The 15,715-nt window shown below is 45.1% G+C and overlaps 1 protein-coding gene across 1 annotated transcript in view; it reads right to left on the bottom strand.

Annotated features, from left to right (window-relative positions):
- The window catches only part of NRK (Nik related kinase), a 74,036-nt gene that overhangs the window by 54,796 nt on the left and 3,525 nt on the right, over positions 1-15,715 (bottom strand). Inside the window, exons 2-9 of the mRNA XM_070951778.1 lie at positions 14,288-14,413; positions 12,319-12,429; positions 10,826-10,916; positions 9,791-9,921; positions 6,622-6,676; positions 4,065-4,143; positions 2,073-2,248; positions 514-586 (exon numbers count right to left, since the gene is read on the bottom strand). Of these exons, the coding sequence (XP_070807879.1) occupies positions 514-586; positions 2,073-2,248; positions 4,065-4,143; positions 6,622-6,676; positions 9,791-9,921; positions 10,826-10,916; positions 12,319-12,429; positions 14,288-14,413 (842 nt within the window). The remainder of the gene's footprint in view (positions 1-513; positions 587-2,072; positions 2,249-4,064; positions 4,144-6,621; positions 6,677-9,790; positions 9,922-10,825; positions 10,917-12,318; positions 12,430-14,287; positions 14,414-15,715) is intronic.

Here is a 15,715-nt window from a genome sequence, read left to right as displayed (position 1 = left end):
GGCCCTCCCCAGGCTCCAGAGGCTTTCCTCGAGCCTCTGGGAGGGCGAAAACAGCCTCCCCAGGCTCCAGAGGCCTTCTGGAGGCCAGAAATGGCCCGTTTCCGGCCTTCCCAAACTTCCAGTAGGCTCGTTTTTCACCCTCCCCGAGCCTCCGCACACCCCCTGCACTTACCTACATCCAAAACGGGCCGCGTGGGGACTTCTGGGAGGGGCGGGCTGGGGTGAGGTGGACAGGGCCAGCCAGGAGTGGGATTTGGGGGTTCCACAAACTACACTGAATCTTAGCTAGAAGTTTTCCCGAACCCCTGACTTCAACCCGAGTTAGCATCTTCTAATAACTGAAGGTAACAGGCTTAACTTAGAAGACACCTGCCCCGTGGCCTCTATAGTTGGGGTAGTCCAACCTCGGCAACTTTAAGACCTGTGTGGACTTCAACGGGATGGGGAGATGTTGGGCCCTTAGGACACCATCCCGGAACTGTTCCAATTTGACCTGCCAATCCAATATCAGACCTTGGTTCTCCTTCGTCTTCGTTCAACTCGTCCCCTTCTTCCTCACTTCCGCTGTACTCATATTCTGTTTCATCTAAAAAAAAGAAGAAGAAGAAGAAAGATGGGAGGCAAAGTTATACAAGAGAAGCATTATTGTTCCAGGCATGGTACAGAAAATCTGTTCCATATGTTTGGGTGTGTATGTGTTTATGAAAGGAGGGGGGAGTGCACATGGAGGAAAGGAATTGAGCTATCACATTGCTCTGTCTGTCTGTCTGTCTGTCGGTCTGTCTGTCTGTCTGACTGACTCTAATCTATCCTCTAAATCTATCCTCTATATCTGTCATCCATCTGTCTACCATGTCTCTCTCTCTTTCATCTATCCATCTCTCTCTTTCTCTCTAATCTATCCTCTATATCTATCATCCATCTGACTTCCATCTCTTTCTCTCTCTCTCTCATCTATCTATCTATCCATCTCTCTCTCTAATCTATCATCTATATCTATCATCCATCTGTCTTCCATCTCTTTCTCTCTCTCTCTCTCTCATCTATCTATCTATCCATCTCTCTCTCTAATCTATCCTCTATATCTATCATCCATCTGTCTTCCATCTCTCTCTCTCTCTCTCATCTATCTATCCATCTCTCTCTCTAATCTATCCTCTATATCTATCATCCATCTGTCTTCCATCTCTCTCTCATCTACCCATCTCTCTCTCTCTAATTTTCCTCTAAATCTATCATCTATATCTATCATCCATCTGTCTTCCATCTCTCTCTCTCTTTCATCTATCCATCTGTCTCTTTCTCTCTAATCTATTCTCTATATCTATCATCCATCTATCTTCCATCTCTTTCTCTCTCTCTCTCTAATCTAGCCTTTATATCTATCATCTATCTGTCTTCCATCTCTCTCTCTCTCATCTATCCATCTCTCTCTCTCTAATCTATCCTCAATATCATCCATCTGTCTTCCATCTCTTTCTCTCTCTCTCTGATATCTATCCATCTATCCATCTCCCTTTCTCTAATCTATCCTCTATATCTATCATCCATCTGTCTTCCATCTCTCTCTCTCACACACACACATCTATCCATCTATCCATCTTTCTCTATCTATCTATCTATCTATCTATCTATCTATCTATCTATCTATCATCTATCATCTATCTACCTATCTTCTATCTATTATCTGTCTATCACATCTTAAAGGTTGCCATTTGGGGAATTCTGGGAATTGAAGCCAACTCATCTTGAAGCATGCCAGCTGGGCATCTTGGGAGTTGAGTCCACACAAAGATTAACCATTTATGGCAAAAGGATCACCAAGAAGAGACGAAAAAGTCGTTTCAACTGAATTCCTACGTTCAAAATCTCACCCCCTTTTTATGTCGGTCGCAAGCAGGCAACAAAGAGGTGGAGTTTGGGTCATGGTCAACTTCTTTGAGCCTTCTTTTACTCTCAATCTACGACAGGCTTTCCTTCGTCATTACTTGAGGTACAAACTGATTTTCAAACTTTACCCTTCCATGCAAACAACTTTTTAAAGTCAATAACTGCAAGAATGTAGAAATCACCTTTTTCTCCCTTTTTCTTCCTGGTCCTATCTAAGTGATCTTTTAGCAAGATGCGTACTTGGCGTTCGTTTTGCATGTCCCTGATGAAGGAATGTTTGAGCAGAGTCTCCGTCACAGGGCGATGCGTGTAATTTTTGACCAAGCAACTGTCGACAAAGTTGAGAAACTTTTTTGACCTAAAAAGAAAAGAAAAGAAATCGGGAAAAATGACACAAACAATTTAACTTGATGGAGAACTTTGGTTGTCCTTTCTTTCTTCTACAATGCCAGCAAAATATTTGGTAACCCATGTCCTACTAAGCCAAGATTTTGCTTTTTACGGTGCCTTGTTAAACTAACCAGAATCAGTCTTATGGATGAGCAAACTAACCATGGCTTGCTTACTTTGACTTTCTTCCTCTTTGGTGGGCTAATTCTAAGCCTTCTAGTTGTGGGGTCCTTGGTGCTCTCTGAGCTTGGTTGTTTTAATTTATTTATTTATCAAAATTTTCTTGCTGATGTTTCATTACCTAGCTACTGTGTTTCCCCTAAAATAAGACATCTCTTGATAATAAGCCTAATCGGGCTTTTAAGCGCATGTGCTAAAATAAGCCTCCCCCCAAAAATAAGCCCTCTCCAAAAATATTTAAACGCAGAGCTGGAAATCAGGTAAGACGGCAAGAGTAGCCCCATCTTGCTCCATGCGCCCCAAAATAATAAGACCTCCCCGAAAATAAGGCCAAGCGCTTATTTCGGGGTTCAAAAAAATATAAGACAGGGTCTTATTTTTGGGGAAACACAGGTAGATAACATCATCAGTACTACCAAGAGGAAACCATCGCTTCCGCCAACACTGACATGGCAAGCCTGTCAAATATATAGATATATAAACAGAGAGCAAACTTCACACCCTCCTAACACTGATGATGTTCCCTAGTTGGGTGATGAAACGTCTGCAAAAAAACCAACCACACTCAAGACAGCACCTGAACTTCAGTCTGAAGGACGTGATGAGATGGCAACTGTTGGGAACCCATAAAGACTTTCCACCAGTGGTGGGATCCTTCCATTTAACAACCAGTTCGGTGATTGCATGCTTTGTTAAGGATATTCTTGGCTCATAACCGATGTTGTGGGTTATTGAGCAGAGTACCCTTTGAGTAAACGCATGAAAAGCAACTGGGAGTGGTTGTGAACAATCACAGTTAACATACAAACACACTGAGTTGTTGTAGTCTTTTACTTTTAGAAAAAAGTAAAGCAAAGTCCAAAAACAATCCAAGTCATACACAGATAAGACAAGAGTTAAAAGATCAATCCAGGGATATTTCAAGTACAAAGTCTTCTTACCAGTTGTAGTCATACACAATAAAACAGTTCTTCTTGAGTTTCAAAAACAGGAACAAGTTCAATATCAAAACATTCAATAAATAATAGAAAGCAACATGTAGCTATGATCAAACAGTGATCATGCAGAGAGATCAGGTAGAGAGTTACAGCAAATATGCAGGTAAAATGGTGTAGTATCCACACAAGCCATGATCCTGACTTCCCTTAAGTACATTGGCTACAGAGCTTAGCCAATCAGGATACAGGATGATGCAATACAGTCTTAAAGCAATATAATACCTTTCTGACTGCAAACATACATTGTTGGTTTATATATTGCCTGACCAACTAGTTAGACAAATAACCATTTCCTAACATGATTCATGCAGTGTGTGCGCATGCGCAGTGCAACGAAAAATCATCTTCCGCGTTAGTGCTAGGGAATTAAAACAGCTGAGGCGCGGCAATCTGCTCTGTCACAATTATCAGCTGTGAAGATAAAGGTAAGTAAAGTGCACGGGGGATGGGCCCAGCTGATTGTCGGAGGGAAACCGGTTCACTCCCAGCTGATCATCGGACTTACCGGTTCGCCTGAACCGGTCTGAACCGGCAGAATCCCACCCCTGCCTTCCACCCTAACAAGAGACAACTACACATTCATTCTAATTGAAATCGATGCATTACCATTTCCTAGACTTCAGTTTTGGAGAAGGGTTCCGTGGAATCAGAAAGAGGGCTCTCATCGGATGCATGTCACACAACGCTACAATAAAAAAAAACAACATACATCCACACAAACAAACAAAATATATACTTTGAGCGGTTTTACATCCCCACTGCCCATCACTGTTGCTTAAATTCTCTAATTCTGCATCGTGAAATATTAAAAACCAATCTGGAAGCTTCATCTGAAACTGATTGGCCCCTCCCATAGGAAACAAAAGAGGAGCAAACGGGAAGTGGGCTTTTGCAGGAAACAATTAGTTCGTTTGGTCGTTTCAAGAGTGGAAAGTTCTGTTCGTGACTCTAAGAGACTCTGTGCCAAGTTTTGCCTTGTACTGCATTTGGAAACTAGTTATCTGGCAGCTTGCCAAGCAAGATAAGGTCTGTGTTGATAAATATTCCTCTGAAAGACTGTTTGCCCGGCCTTGCTGACTGCGAATGAAAGGAATTCACAGTCGTGTAAATAAAAGGGGTTTTGCCAGTACCAAGACTCTACTTCATGCTTTTTAGGGAAGCTTAGGTCAGACCAAAAGGAAAGAGATGTTATTGATTGTTTCTGTTGTGACCTAGGCTTACTGAGTCATTAAAACATACGAGTAGTCCCAAAAACCTCTTTTATTGCAACAGCTGTGAATTATTTTCATTCACAGCTGAGTCCCAATTAGTTGCAAAAAGTCCTTCGGGATAATCACCAACCTTTATCTCCCTTGACACGCTGCCAAAGAACCTACTTGGCAAAGCCACACGAAGTCCAGAATCAAATAGAGATGTCGACAGGGAACAGGATTAACGACGTTGCTTTCCTGCAAAGGGCCCACGTGCCTTTGCTCCTCTTTTCAGCCTTATGGGAGGGGCCAATCATCTCCAGGCCTTACTCCCAAGTTGTCCCTTTTGTTTTAACTGTTCTTGCCTTCTGGCAGCTCTAGGGAAAGGCTCCTCCTGTTCCTCTGCCTTTCTGATGTCTGACTCTGGAGGCTCCGGAGTCCGTGCATAACTCCCAGATGACCCTGGCCCCATCTCTGAGACGCAGAGCCCTCGTCCAAGCCTTCCCCAGCCTCCTCACTGTCCAACTCTGCTGCCAGCTCCGCAGGCTGCTGGTAGACCACAACAGATGTCCACCAATGAACATCTTCAGAAGGTTCTTCTCCCCATGGATACTGTTCCTTTGATTGGACAGACAACATGTGACTCATCCAGTTCCATGTCTCAACTGGCCTTGGATGATAAGGAGTGTGAAAGCCAAACTCAGCTTTGCAATGGGCTGATACCACAACTCATAATTCCCACTCGGCCACTAGATAGGAAAGTTCTTTACTTGCTCTGACAACCACAAGAAAGACGACTCTGAATGTGAGAAGAGTCTTTCTCTACCCTTCTTGCACTTATTACTTCTAGTAAGACAAAGACCTTGCTAATTTTCACGATCCCCTCCAGCTGCTAACGCCTCGTTATTTCCATACTAGCCTGTATCGTCTGACACAAAAAAACCACAATTCTTGCAGCTGCGACCCAGCATTGGGAGGGGGGGGCAGAAGGAGATTTTTGTGGTGTGGAAGCCACATAATGACTTCAAAAGCGGGTAAGAATTGGACACATACCAAGTAGCGGTTCCATTTTTTTTTCCTTTTTAACAAGAGCAGAGTTAGCTGTCGGACGCATTTGATGCGTAGAAAATACAGAATAACAGAGTTGGAAGGGACTTTGGAGGTCTTTTAGTCCAACCCCCTTCTCAAACAGGAGACCCTACACCATTCTGGACAAAGTTTTGTCTAATCACTTTTTAAAAACTTCCAGTGTTGGAGCATTCACAACTTCTGAAGAAAAGTTATTCCACTGATTGATTGTTCTCACGGTCAGGAAATTTTCCCTGAGTTCTAAGTTGCTTCTCTCCTTGATTAGTTTCCATCTGTTGCTTCTTGTCCTGCCCTCAAGTGCTTTGGATAATAGGATGCCCCCCTCCTCTGTATAACAACCCCTAAAATATTGGAACATGGCTATCATGTCACCCCTAGTTCTTTTTCTTCACTAGTCTAGCCATGCCCACTTCCTGTAACCATTTTTCATATGTTTTAGCCTCCAGGCCCCTAATCATCTTAGTTGCTCTTCTCTGCACTCTTTCCAGAGTCTCTACAGCTTTTTTATAATGTGAGGACCAAAACCAAACATGAAATTGTGGTCATCATCATCATCATTTAATGATCCCATAATCCCTTGCGGGGTGGAGTGTGGGCAACTGAATGGAGCTAGCAGAGTGTTGACTGGCCAGATGCCCTTCCTGTCATCAATGCGTAGGTTTGTTCAGCAGATAGATTCTCATTGTGCCCAGAGAGAGAAATATCTGCCTCTACCTAGGATCGAACTCACAGCCTCCTGATTCTGAGAGGAGAGCTCCACCTCTAGGCCACCACACCACTCCCAAACATGAAATTGTGACACTGTTGAAAAATCAGTTGGTCACAGGGTCAAAAGCTGCCAGATAACCCCACAAGCCACAAAGAATAAGATGCAGTCAACTTACGGGGAGCTCCTTCAGCCATTTCAATCGCGGTGATACCTAAGGACCACAAGTCACTCTGGAAAACAAAAGTTGTTGATGAATGAAAACCAAGAGTCAAACAGGTTTGCTTAAGGCTTTGTGTATCATGTGGAGGTAGAGAACCAGATTAAGGAAGACTAAATTTAGTTCATTGTTGCTCAACCTTGGCAACTTGAAGTTGTGTGGATTTCAACTTCCAGCCAGAGGTGAAATGCTACTGGTTTGGACCGGTTCGCCCGAACCGGTAGTAAAAAAATGCTACCGGTTCGGGCGAAGTGGTATTTCCGACGATCAGCTGTGCCGCGCGATTTAGATTTAATCTAAATCGCGCGGCACAGCTATTTCCCCCTGCTCCGCGCTGTTCTACTTACCTTTGCAGACTCAGAAAAGGGTTCTTAATCCTTTTTCAGTGCTGTGCAGTAGCGCCTGCGGTGCACCTGCATGAAAATCGCATGTTTGGCACGCACCATGCCTGCGCACACATTTGGCAGGCACCGTGCATGCACGTATGAAGCAAATTAGTAGCGGAGCAAACTGATAGCAGACTTCAGAGCATTTCAGCCCTGCTCCCAGCATAGGTGGCTGGGGAATTTTGGGAGCTGAAGTCCACACATCTTCAAGTTGCCAAGGTTGAGAAATCCTGGTTTAGTTAATCATGGATATTCATGGCACGTGAACACAGTCAATCTGTTACAGGCAACAACTATGGAAAAAAAAACACAGGCTTGACAGAAGTTTGATCTACTTGCTCAATCCGTGCATTTCCCACAGGTTGGGATACACCTTTACAGAACCACAAAGTTGCCTAGCTAATTATTGACATGGCCAATATGGAGGAACATCTTAGGTAGCCAGGAGTCGTTCCTCTGTCATCCGAAGCAGCAGCGAGCATCAAATCAAGGAGCATTGATAAAGAAAACCTTTGAGTATCTTCTTCCCTCTTTTTCCTGCAAAATAGTTTTCCGTTACCGCCATGCCTAACTTTAAGGATGGTGATGTTCGCTTTGCAGAAAATTCAAAAGGATTCTTGGATTCACACGAAGGTGTCCCTCTCTTGCTACTCATTAAAGCAGCTCCATCTTTCTCCTTGAAAGTGGATAGGGCCAGTGGTGGATTCCAACCGGTGTTATCACCGGTTCTCTTCGCGCACGCACTTTGCATGTGATTGCTTCGCTCGCGTGCGCGACGAACTTGCACTCTGAGCAAGCGCATTAGATTTCTGCCCAGCTGAGGCACAGCAATCGACTCTGCCACGCCTATCAGCTGGGCTAAAAACGACAAATAAAGATAGGTATAACACGGGGGCAGGCGGGAGGGCCCAGTTCACAGTCATAGAGAACTTGTTCACTGACGTCACATCATCACCACTACCGGTTCGCCCGAACCGGGCCGAACCGGGCCGAACCGGGAGCAACCCACTACTGGATAGGGCTCCTTTAACGAGTGGTTGAGAAAGGCTGAACTCGTGCAGAGTTTTTCAAAAGCACTTTTGAAGCATCCTTGGATCTAGTCTCTCATTTAAGGATACGTAGCTTCAAACTGGAGCAAAGTGCAGCTGGTATCGATCAAGGATGAAGGAAGGAAGGAAAGAAAGAAAAGGGCAGAAATCAAGATGAAAGATAGAAGGTGAGACAGAAAGGATACTGGCTCGAAAGTCCAGGAGGGCTGCATTTCAAAGAGAATAAAAGGCAATATTTATGACCGAAGGCAGTGCTAAACCAAGCAGTTCATTTTGAGGGGAAAAAAAAAGAGGAAATAAGAATACGCTCAGCCATGTGTGTCTGTCTGGGTCTAAAAGAAAATTTGGGAAGTGAGAAGCACTTAACCTTCTTTCCACTTTCCTGCTGATGATAGATAGAGATAGATAAGGTAAAGGTAAAGGTTCCCCTCGCACATATGTGCTGGTTGTTCCCGACTCTAGGGGGCGGTGCTCATCTCCGTTTCAAAGCCGAAGAGCCAGCGCTGTCCGAAGACGTCTCCGTGGTCATGTGGCCAGCATTACTCAGTGCTAAAGGCGCACAGAACGCTGTTACCTTCCCACCAAAGGTGGTCCCTATTTTTCTACTTGCATTTTTTACCTGCTTTCGAACTGCTAGGTTAGCAGAAGCTGGGACAAGTAACGGGAGCTCACCCTGTTACGCGGCACTAGGGATTCGAACCGCTGAACTGCCAATCTTTCAATTGACATGCTCAGCGTCTTAGCCCCTGAGCCACTGAGTCCCTTAGAGATAGATAGATAGATAGATAGATAGATAGATAGATAGATAGATAGATAGATAGGTGAGTGGGTGGGTGGGTGGGTGGGAGGGAGGATAGGTGGGTTGGATGGATGGATGGATGGATGGATGGATAGATAGATAGATAGATAGATAGATAGATAGATAGATAGATAGATTGATAGATAGGTGGGTGGGTGGGAGGATAGGTGGGTTGTATGGATGGATAGATAGATAGATGATAGATAGATAGATAGATAGATAGATAGATAGATAGATAGATAGATAGGTGGGTGGGAAGATAGGTGGGTTGTATGGATGGATGGATAGATAGATAGATAGATAGATAGATAGATAGATAGATAGATAGATGATAGATGGATGGATGGATGGATGGATGGATGGATAGATAGATAGATAGATAGGTGGGTGGGTGGGAGGATAGGTGGGTTGTATGGATGGATAGATAGATAGATAGATAGATAGATAGATAGATAGATAGATAGATGATAGATAGATAGATAGATAGATGATAGATAGATAGATAGATAGATAGATAGATAGATAGATAGATAGATGATAAATTCATAGAAGGATGGCTAGATGGACAAAAATAGATGATAGAGGCATAGAGTTATTTAGATGGATAGATAAGTGGATGGATGAATGGATAGATAATAGATGAATAAAAGGAGGGATAGATGGAGATATAGATAGATGATAGGTGGCTAGATGATATTTGAATATATGGATGGATGGACAGACAGACAGAAAGATATCTTGAGGTTGCCAAGGTTGGATACCCTGATTAATACCATTGCAAAGTTCAATTGGAGGAATTATTTTTTTTTTACTGCTAATAAGGAGCAAATGTATGATTCCTTTCCACTGACCTCAATGGAGGTGAGTGGATAGACCTCAATGGGAAAACTTACTCTGTAGTCATAGGTCGATTCTGGGTTTTCATCACAAGCAATGACTTCAGGCGCCATCCAATAAGGTGTCCCAATAAACGTGTTTCTCCTGCCAATCGTCCGATCCAGCTGAGCGCTGACCCCAAAATCAACTGCAAAGAGGGGGAAAAAAAGGGGGGGGATCACAAAGCAATAACTTTGATAACTGTGGCTTAAGAAAAGAAGAAGAAGAAGAAGAAGAAGAAGAAGAAGAAGAAGAAGAAGAAGAAGAAGAAGAAGAAGAAGAAGAAGAAGGGGAGGAGGAGGAGGAGGAGGAGGAAGAAGAGGAGGAGGAGGAGGAGGAAGAGGAGGAGGAAGAAGAAGAAGAAGAAGAAGAAGAGGAGGAGGAGGAGGAGGAGGAGGAGGAGGAGGAGGAAGAAGAAGAAGAAGAAGAAGAAGAAGAAGAAGAAGAAGAAGAAGAAGAAGAAGAAGAAGAAGAAGAAGAAGAAGAAGAAGAAGAAGAAGAAGAAGAAGAAGAAGAAGAAGAGGAGGACCCAGATTGTTGGGGGCAAGATACTGATTCTGTAAATGGCTTAGAAAGGGATATAAAGCACTATGAAGTGGTATATCGGTGTAAGTACTACTGCTATTTTCCTTTCCCCCCTTTCCTTCCTTCCTTCCTTCCTTCCTTCCTTCCTTCCTTCCTTCCTTCCTTCCTTCCTTCCTTCCTTCCCAGTGATTAAAATGCAGTATTACAGACTACCTCTGCCCACTGCCAGCAGTTCGATTGTAACTGGCGGAAGTTTGAGTCAGCCTTCCATCCTTCCGAGGTGGGTAAAATGAGGACCCAGATTGTCGGGGGAAATATGCTGACTCTGTAAACAGCTTAGAGGGCTGTGAAGCACTGTGAAGAGGTATATAAATCTGAGTGCCATTGCTATTAGCAACAAGCATTGTGGTCCCAATTGTGTTCGTAAGTCAAAGACTAACTATACTCCAGCTTTTTTACAACAGGCTTGTGACATTGAAGACAATCCGGGCTGCTCGTCACGAAAACCAAAAGTGTCAGATACGTACCCAATTTCACTTCAGCGTTTTCCGTTAACAGCACGTTCTGCCCTTTAATATCTCGGTGGATAACATGGTGGGCATGTAAATGGGACAGACCCTAGAAGAAAGATAACCCAGCTTTAGCTTTCTGGCCCATTTCTGCATCTTTTCAAACCGTAGAAACTATAGATTCCTACTGCAAGTGCCTAGGATAACAAAGCAAGGTGCGACTCCGCTCACCAGCTGGGTTGGGAATTATGGAACTGCACAACTTGCACCCAGCTGGTGAATGGAGAAGGCAGATCTGGTTCATCAGCCCAAGCTTTGGAAAGATGGCAAGTAATATTGTTGTTGTTGCTGTTGTTGCTAGTTGTGAAGTTGTGTCCGACTTCCTCCAGGACTTCCTGTCCTCTACCATCCCCCGGAGTCCATTTAAGCTCACACCGACTGCTTCAGTGACTCCATCCAGCCACCTCGTTCTCTGCCGTCCCCTTCTTCTTTTGCCCTCCATCGTTCCCAGCATTAGGCTCTTCTCCAGGGAGTCCTTCCTTCCTTCTCATTAGGTGGCCAAAGTATTTGAGTTTCCTCTTCAGGATCTGGGCTTCTAAAGAGCAGTCAGGGTTGATCTCCTCTAGGACCGACCGATTGGATCACCTTGCAGTCCAAGGGACTCGCTGGAGTCTTCTCCAGCACCAGAGTTCAAAGGCCTCAATTCTTTGACCCTCAGCCTTCCTTATGGTCCAATTTTCACAGCCATCCATTGCAACTAGGAAAAGCGTAGCCCTTGACTATACGATGCCAAGTAATACATCCCGTTTAATAAGAACTCCGAGGCAGACAATTTTCTCAAATAACATTTTATTGGGACGTATCAAAATTGGCAATGTTCCTGGTGAAAAGCCAACTCTAAGTGCTCCCCAGTATTTCACCCAATTAAACGACAAATTTTGTCACACACGCACACACCAGAGTCTTCAGTCACATGGTCCAATCAGCATACAGTCCAGTTTCTAAGTGAACCTCAGTCTCCATCATGTTAACACCTGCACCAACGTCCTTGATTCCCAGGGGAAAGAATTTTATTTAGGCTACATTACCCCAGCTATGGTGCTGGAGAAGACTCCTGCGAGTCCCTTGGACTGCAAGACAATATAACCGGTCAGCCCTGAAGCAATTAGTAGAGAACCTCCCTAAGAAATGACAAAAAGGAAAATGGCCCCAGTTCAACTAACTTTAGAGTTGGCAGTCAGATTGAGCCACAGTGGCGCAGTGGTTAGAGTGCAGTATTGCAGGCTACTTTTGCTGCCTGCTGGCTGCCTGCAATTTGGCAGTTCGAATCCCACCAGGCTCAAGGTTGACTCAGCCTTCCATCCTTCCGAGGTGCGTAAAATGAGGGACCCAAATTGTTGGGGGCAAGAGGCTGTGTCTGCAAAGCACTTAGAGAAGGTATGTTGTATGTTGGTCATTTCCAAGCCAGCTTTGAAGAGTTTAATTTAACATTTCAACCCAAGGATACTTACTCGAAGGACCTCTCTGCAGATGTAGGCAATCCAGTCTTCCTTGAAGCAATTCCCCTTCGTTTTTTTCACCAAATCTGTGACAGATCCGGCCCCACAATACTCCATGACCAACTGAGGAATTGAGAAACAAAAATGAAAAACAAAATGATGGATTGCTGGTACAGAAAGTTTACATGCACGCCTTCTTTCTGAGGGGTCCTTGGTGCTCTCTGAACTTGGTTGGTTTGCAAAATAACCACCACCAAGCTCAGAGAGCACCAAGGACCCCAGAGCCCTCTTCCTCCTCTTCCTCCCTCCTCCTCCACTCCACAAACCCCCACTCCCTTCTAACACTGAGGTCGTTACCTAGTTGAGTAACGAAATGTCTGCAAGAGAACTGCCAAACTTGGGGAACACCAAGGAGCCCTCTTTTTTCAACCCTGAGCTACAAATAGTCTCCTTTATTGGCACTTTCTTTCTTTCCAGAGTCCCCTTTCGCCATATGTACAAATCAACTATATCAGAGAGAGAGAGAGAGAAAGAGATAGGGGGGGAGGGAGGGAGGGAGAAAGAGAATAAAGGAGAAGGAGAGAGAGAAGGAGAAATGGAGTGAAGGAGTGAAGGAGAAAGAGAGAGAAGGAGAAAGAGAGAGGAGAAAGAGAGTGGAGAAAGAGAGAGAAGGAGAAAGAGAGTGAGGGAGAGAGAGAAGGAGAAAGAGAGTGAAAGAGAGAGAGAAGGAGAATGAAGGAGAAAGAGAGAGAAGGAGAGAGAGAGTGAAGGAGAGAGAGAAGGAGAAAGAGAGGGAGAGAAGGAGAAAGAGAGGAGAGAGGAGGAGGGAGAAGGAAAGAGAGAAGGAGAGAGAGAGAAGAAGAAAGAGAGGGAGAGAAGGAGAAAGAATGAAGGAGAAAGAGAGAGAGAAGGAGAAAGAGAGTAAGGGAGAGAAAGAGAAGGAGAGAGAGAGAAGGAGAGAGAGTGGGAGGGAGGGAGAAAAGGGGGGTGGGAGAGAAGGAGAAAGAGAGAGAGAAAAGAAGAACTGGGACTGGAATTGGAACTGGATCATGAATTTCAGTGCCCTCACCATACAGTTGAAATATTAGCCTTAAAAACCCAGCATGCCCCCCGTAGAGACTGACTTGCCGAAGCTCCCAACCCAATGTAGCCCCTTCCACAGTAACTACGGCAAAGACACAATTGACACAATGGCTTCCGTTAGATTCCTCTGCTCTCATCACACGGATTCCTAATTACACGGACAACTGTGCAAAGCGACCATTTACGGCGGCTATCCGTCAGCTTCCAGATGGCCACTCGCGGCGGCCCATCTCCCAGCGCAACCACAAAATGGTTGAGATTAGCAAAGACCTGAGAAGGCGACAGAGAATGCGGCATTCTGCATTTTGAGCCTGATTTGCAGCGTCTCTAAACCAGTGGTGGGTTACTACAGGTTCTATGGGTGTGTGACTTGATGGGCATGGCAGGTGAAGGATACTGCAAAATCCCCATTCCCTTCCCACTCCAGGGGAAGGATATTACAAAATCTCCATTCCCTCCCCACTCTGGGGCCAGACAGAGGTGGTATTTGCTGGTTCTCCAAACTACTCAAAATTTCCGCTACCGGTTCTCCAGAACTGGTCAGAACCTGCTGGAACCCATCTCTGCTCTGAACCCATGGATGATAGAAGACTTCAGACAAAATAGTTGGTGGAGGCTCCTGTGCTCGCACAGAGTTTTCTCAACCCCCTTCGGTATCTCCTTGACCACTCCTAACTCTCCCTTCCTTCCATTTTAGCAGATATCTGGCCTCTTTAAGAGACAATACAGAGCAAAGATTCATATATCTTGGTGTCTTCTTCTAAAAAAAGAAAGGGGAAAGCAGAGAGGCAAGGTCTGCAAGAAAACAACCAAGCTCGTTAGTTACTCCATGGGAACTGAGAGTTATCTAAATTTCCAAACACGTGCAGGAAAAAACGAAAGAGAAGAAGAGACTTACCCATAACTGGTCATCTTGACCTGCTGGACTTTTCTTGACAAAAGCGCCGTAATAGGTCGCGATGTTCCGATGGTGAGAATACTTCTTCAGCATATTAATTTCCAATTTGATTTCTTCCTCCTCATCCTAAAATGAACAAAAAGGCGGGATATGAAAATGGAGGCGACACTACCCGTGTTTCCCCGAAAATAAGACCCTGTCTTATATCTATATATATATTTTGCCACCAAAAAAAAGCACCAGGTCTTACTTTTGGTGGAGGATGTCATCTTCACCTCCACTGGTGGGATTCAAATAATTTAACAACCGGTTCTCTGCCCTAATGACTGGCTGGGTGGGTGTGGCCATGGTGGGCGTGGCCAGGGGTGTGTGACAGGCAGCACTCGGCCTCCTGCACCCCCCTCGGAGCAAAAATGGGCCACGGGGGGCGCCCCCCACGCCCCATTTTGGGCCTAGTAGGCCTCCTGGGAGCGAAAACGGGGCTGCGGGGGGCTGTGCCGCACCCCCCGTGCCCCCATTTTGGGCCTAGTAGGTCTCCCTGCACTTACCTGGGAGCCAAAATGGGGCGCGTGGGGACTCCTGGAAGGGGCGGGGCAGGAAGGGGAGGGGAAGGGCCAGCCAGCAATTTAACAACCGATTCGCCTGAACTAGCCCGAACTGGCTGAATCCCACCACTGCTCACCTCACTTGCATGCGCCGCCCCCCCAGCCTCCTTTTCATTTTTCAGAGGCCTTCGGGAACTTCTTCAGCTTTGGATAATTGCAGCCAGGCTTCGCACACCTCGGCCCATTTCTTCTGCAACCAGCAAGGCGTTCCTGGATCTTTCCAAAGCTCTGGATCCAGAGCTTTGTTATCGGCTACAGAGGCCTCCAGGAAAGCCTTGCCGGCTGCAGAAGAAATGGGCCGAGGTGTGCGAGGCCTGGCTGCAAAACATCCAAAGGTAAGTAGTAGGGTAACTCCACCCACCCCCACATCCCCACCCTAGCTTAATTTTTACCTGTGCACCCTAGAGTGATCGGAGCCTTAATTGGGGCTTATTTTTTTTTTTAAATTTGATTTATATGCCGCCCTTCTCCAAAGACTCAGGGCGGCTTACAATGCTTTAAGCAATAGCCTTCATTCTTTTGTATATTTTATACAAAGTCAGCTTATTGCCCCCACAAACTGGGTCCTCATTTCACCTACCTTAGAAAGGATGGAAGGCTGAGTCAACCTTGAGCCTTGGAGAGATTCGAACCAGCAGTAAATTGCAGGCAGCTGTGTTAATAACAGGGTGCTTTAAACCACTGTACTACCAAGGCTCTTTTTGTGGGTAGGGCTTATATTGGGTGCACATGTAAAAATCAAGCTAGGACTTATTTTCTGAATAGGTTGTAATTTTGGGGAAGGGGAGAAACAGGGTATTTTGGGAGCTTCTCCAGAATTCTC

The sequence above is a fragment of the Pituophis catenifer genome, unplaced genomic scaffold, assembly GCF_029215685.1.
Source record: "Pituophis catenifer annectens isolate HBS135680 unplaced genomic scaffold, rPitCat1.0.hap2 SCAF_11, whole genome shotgun sequence".
In the NCBI taxonomy this organism is placed as follows: Eukaryota; Metazoa; Chordata; class Lepidosauria; order Squamata; family Colubridae; genus Pituophis; species Pituophis catenifer.
The sequence above is the reverse complement of the archived record's forward strand: the minus strand, read 5'-3'. Positions and strand labels throughout refer to the sequence as shown.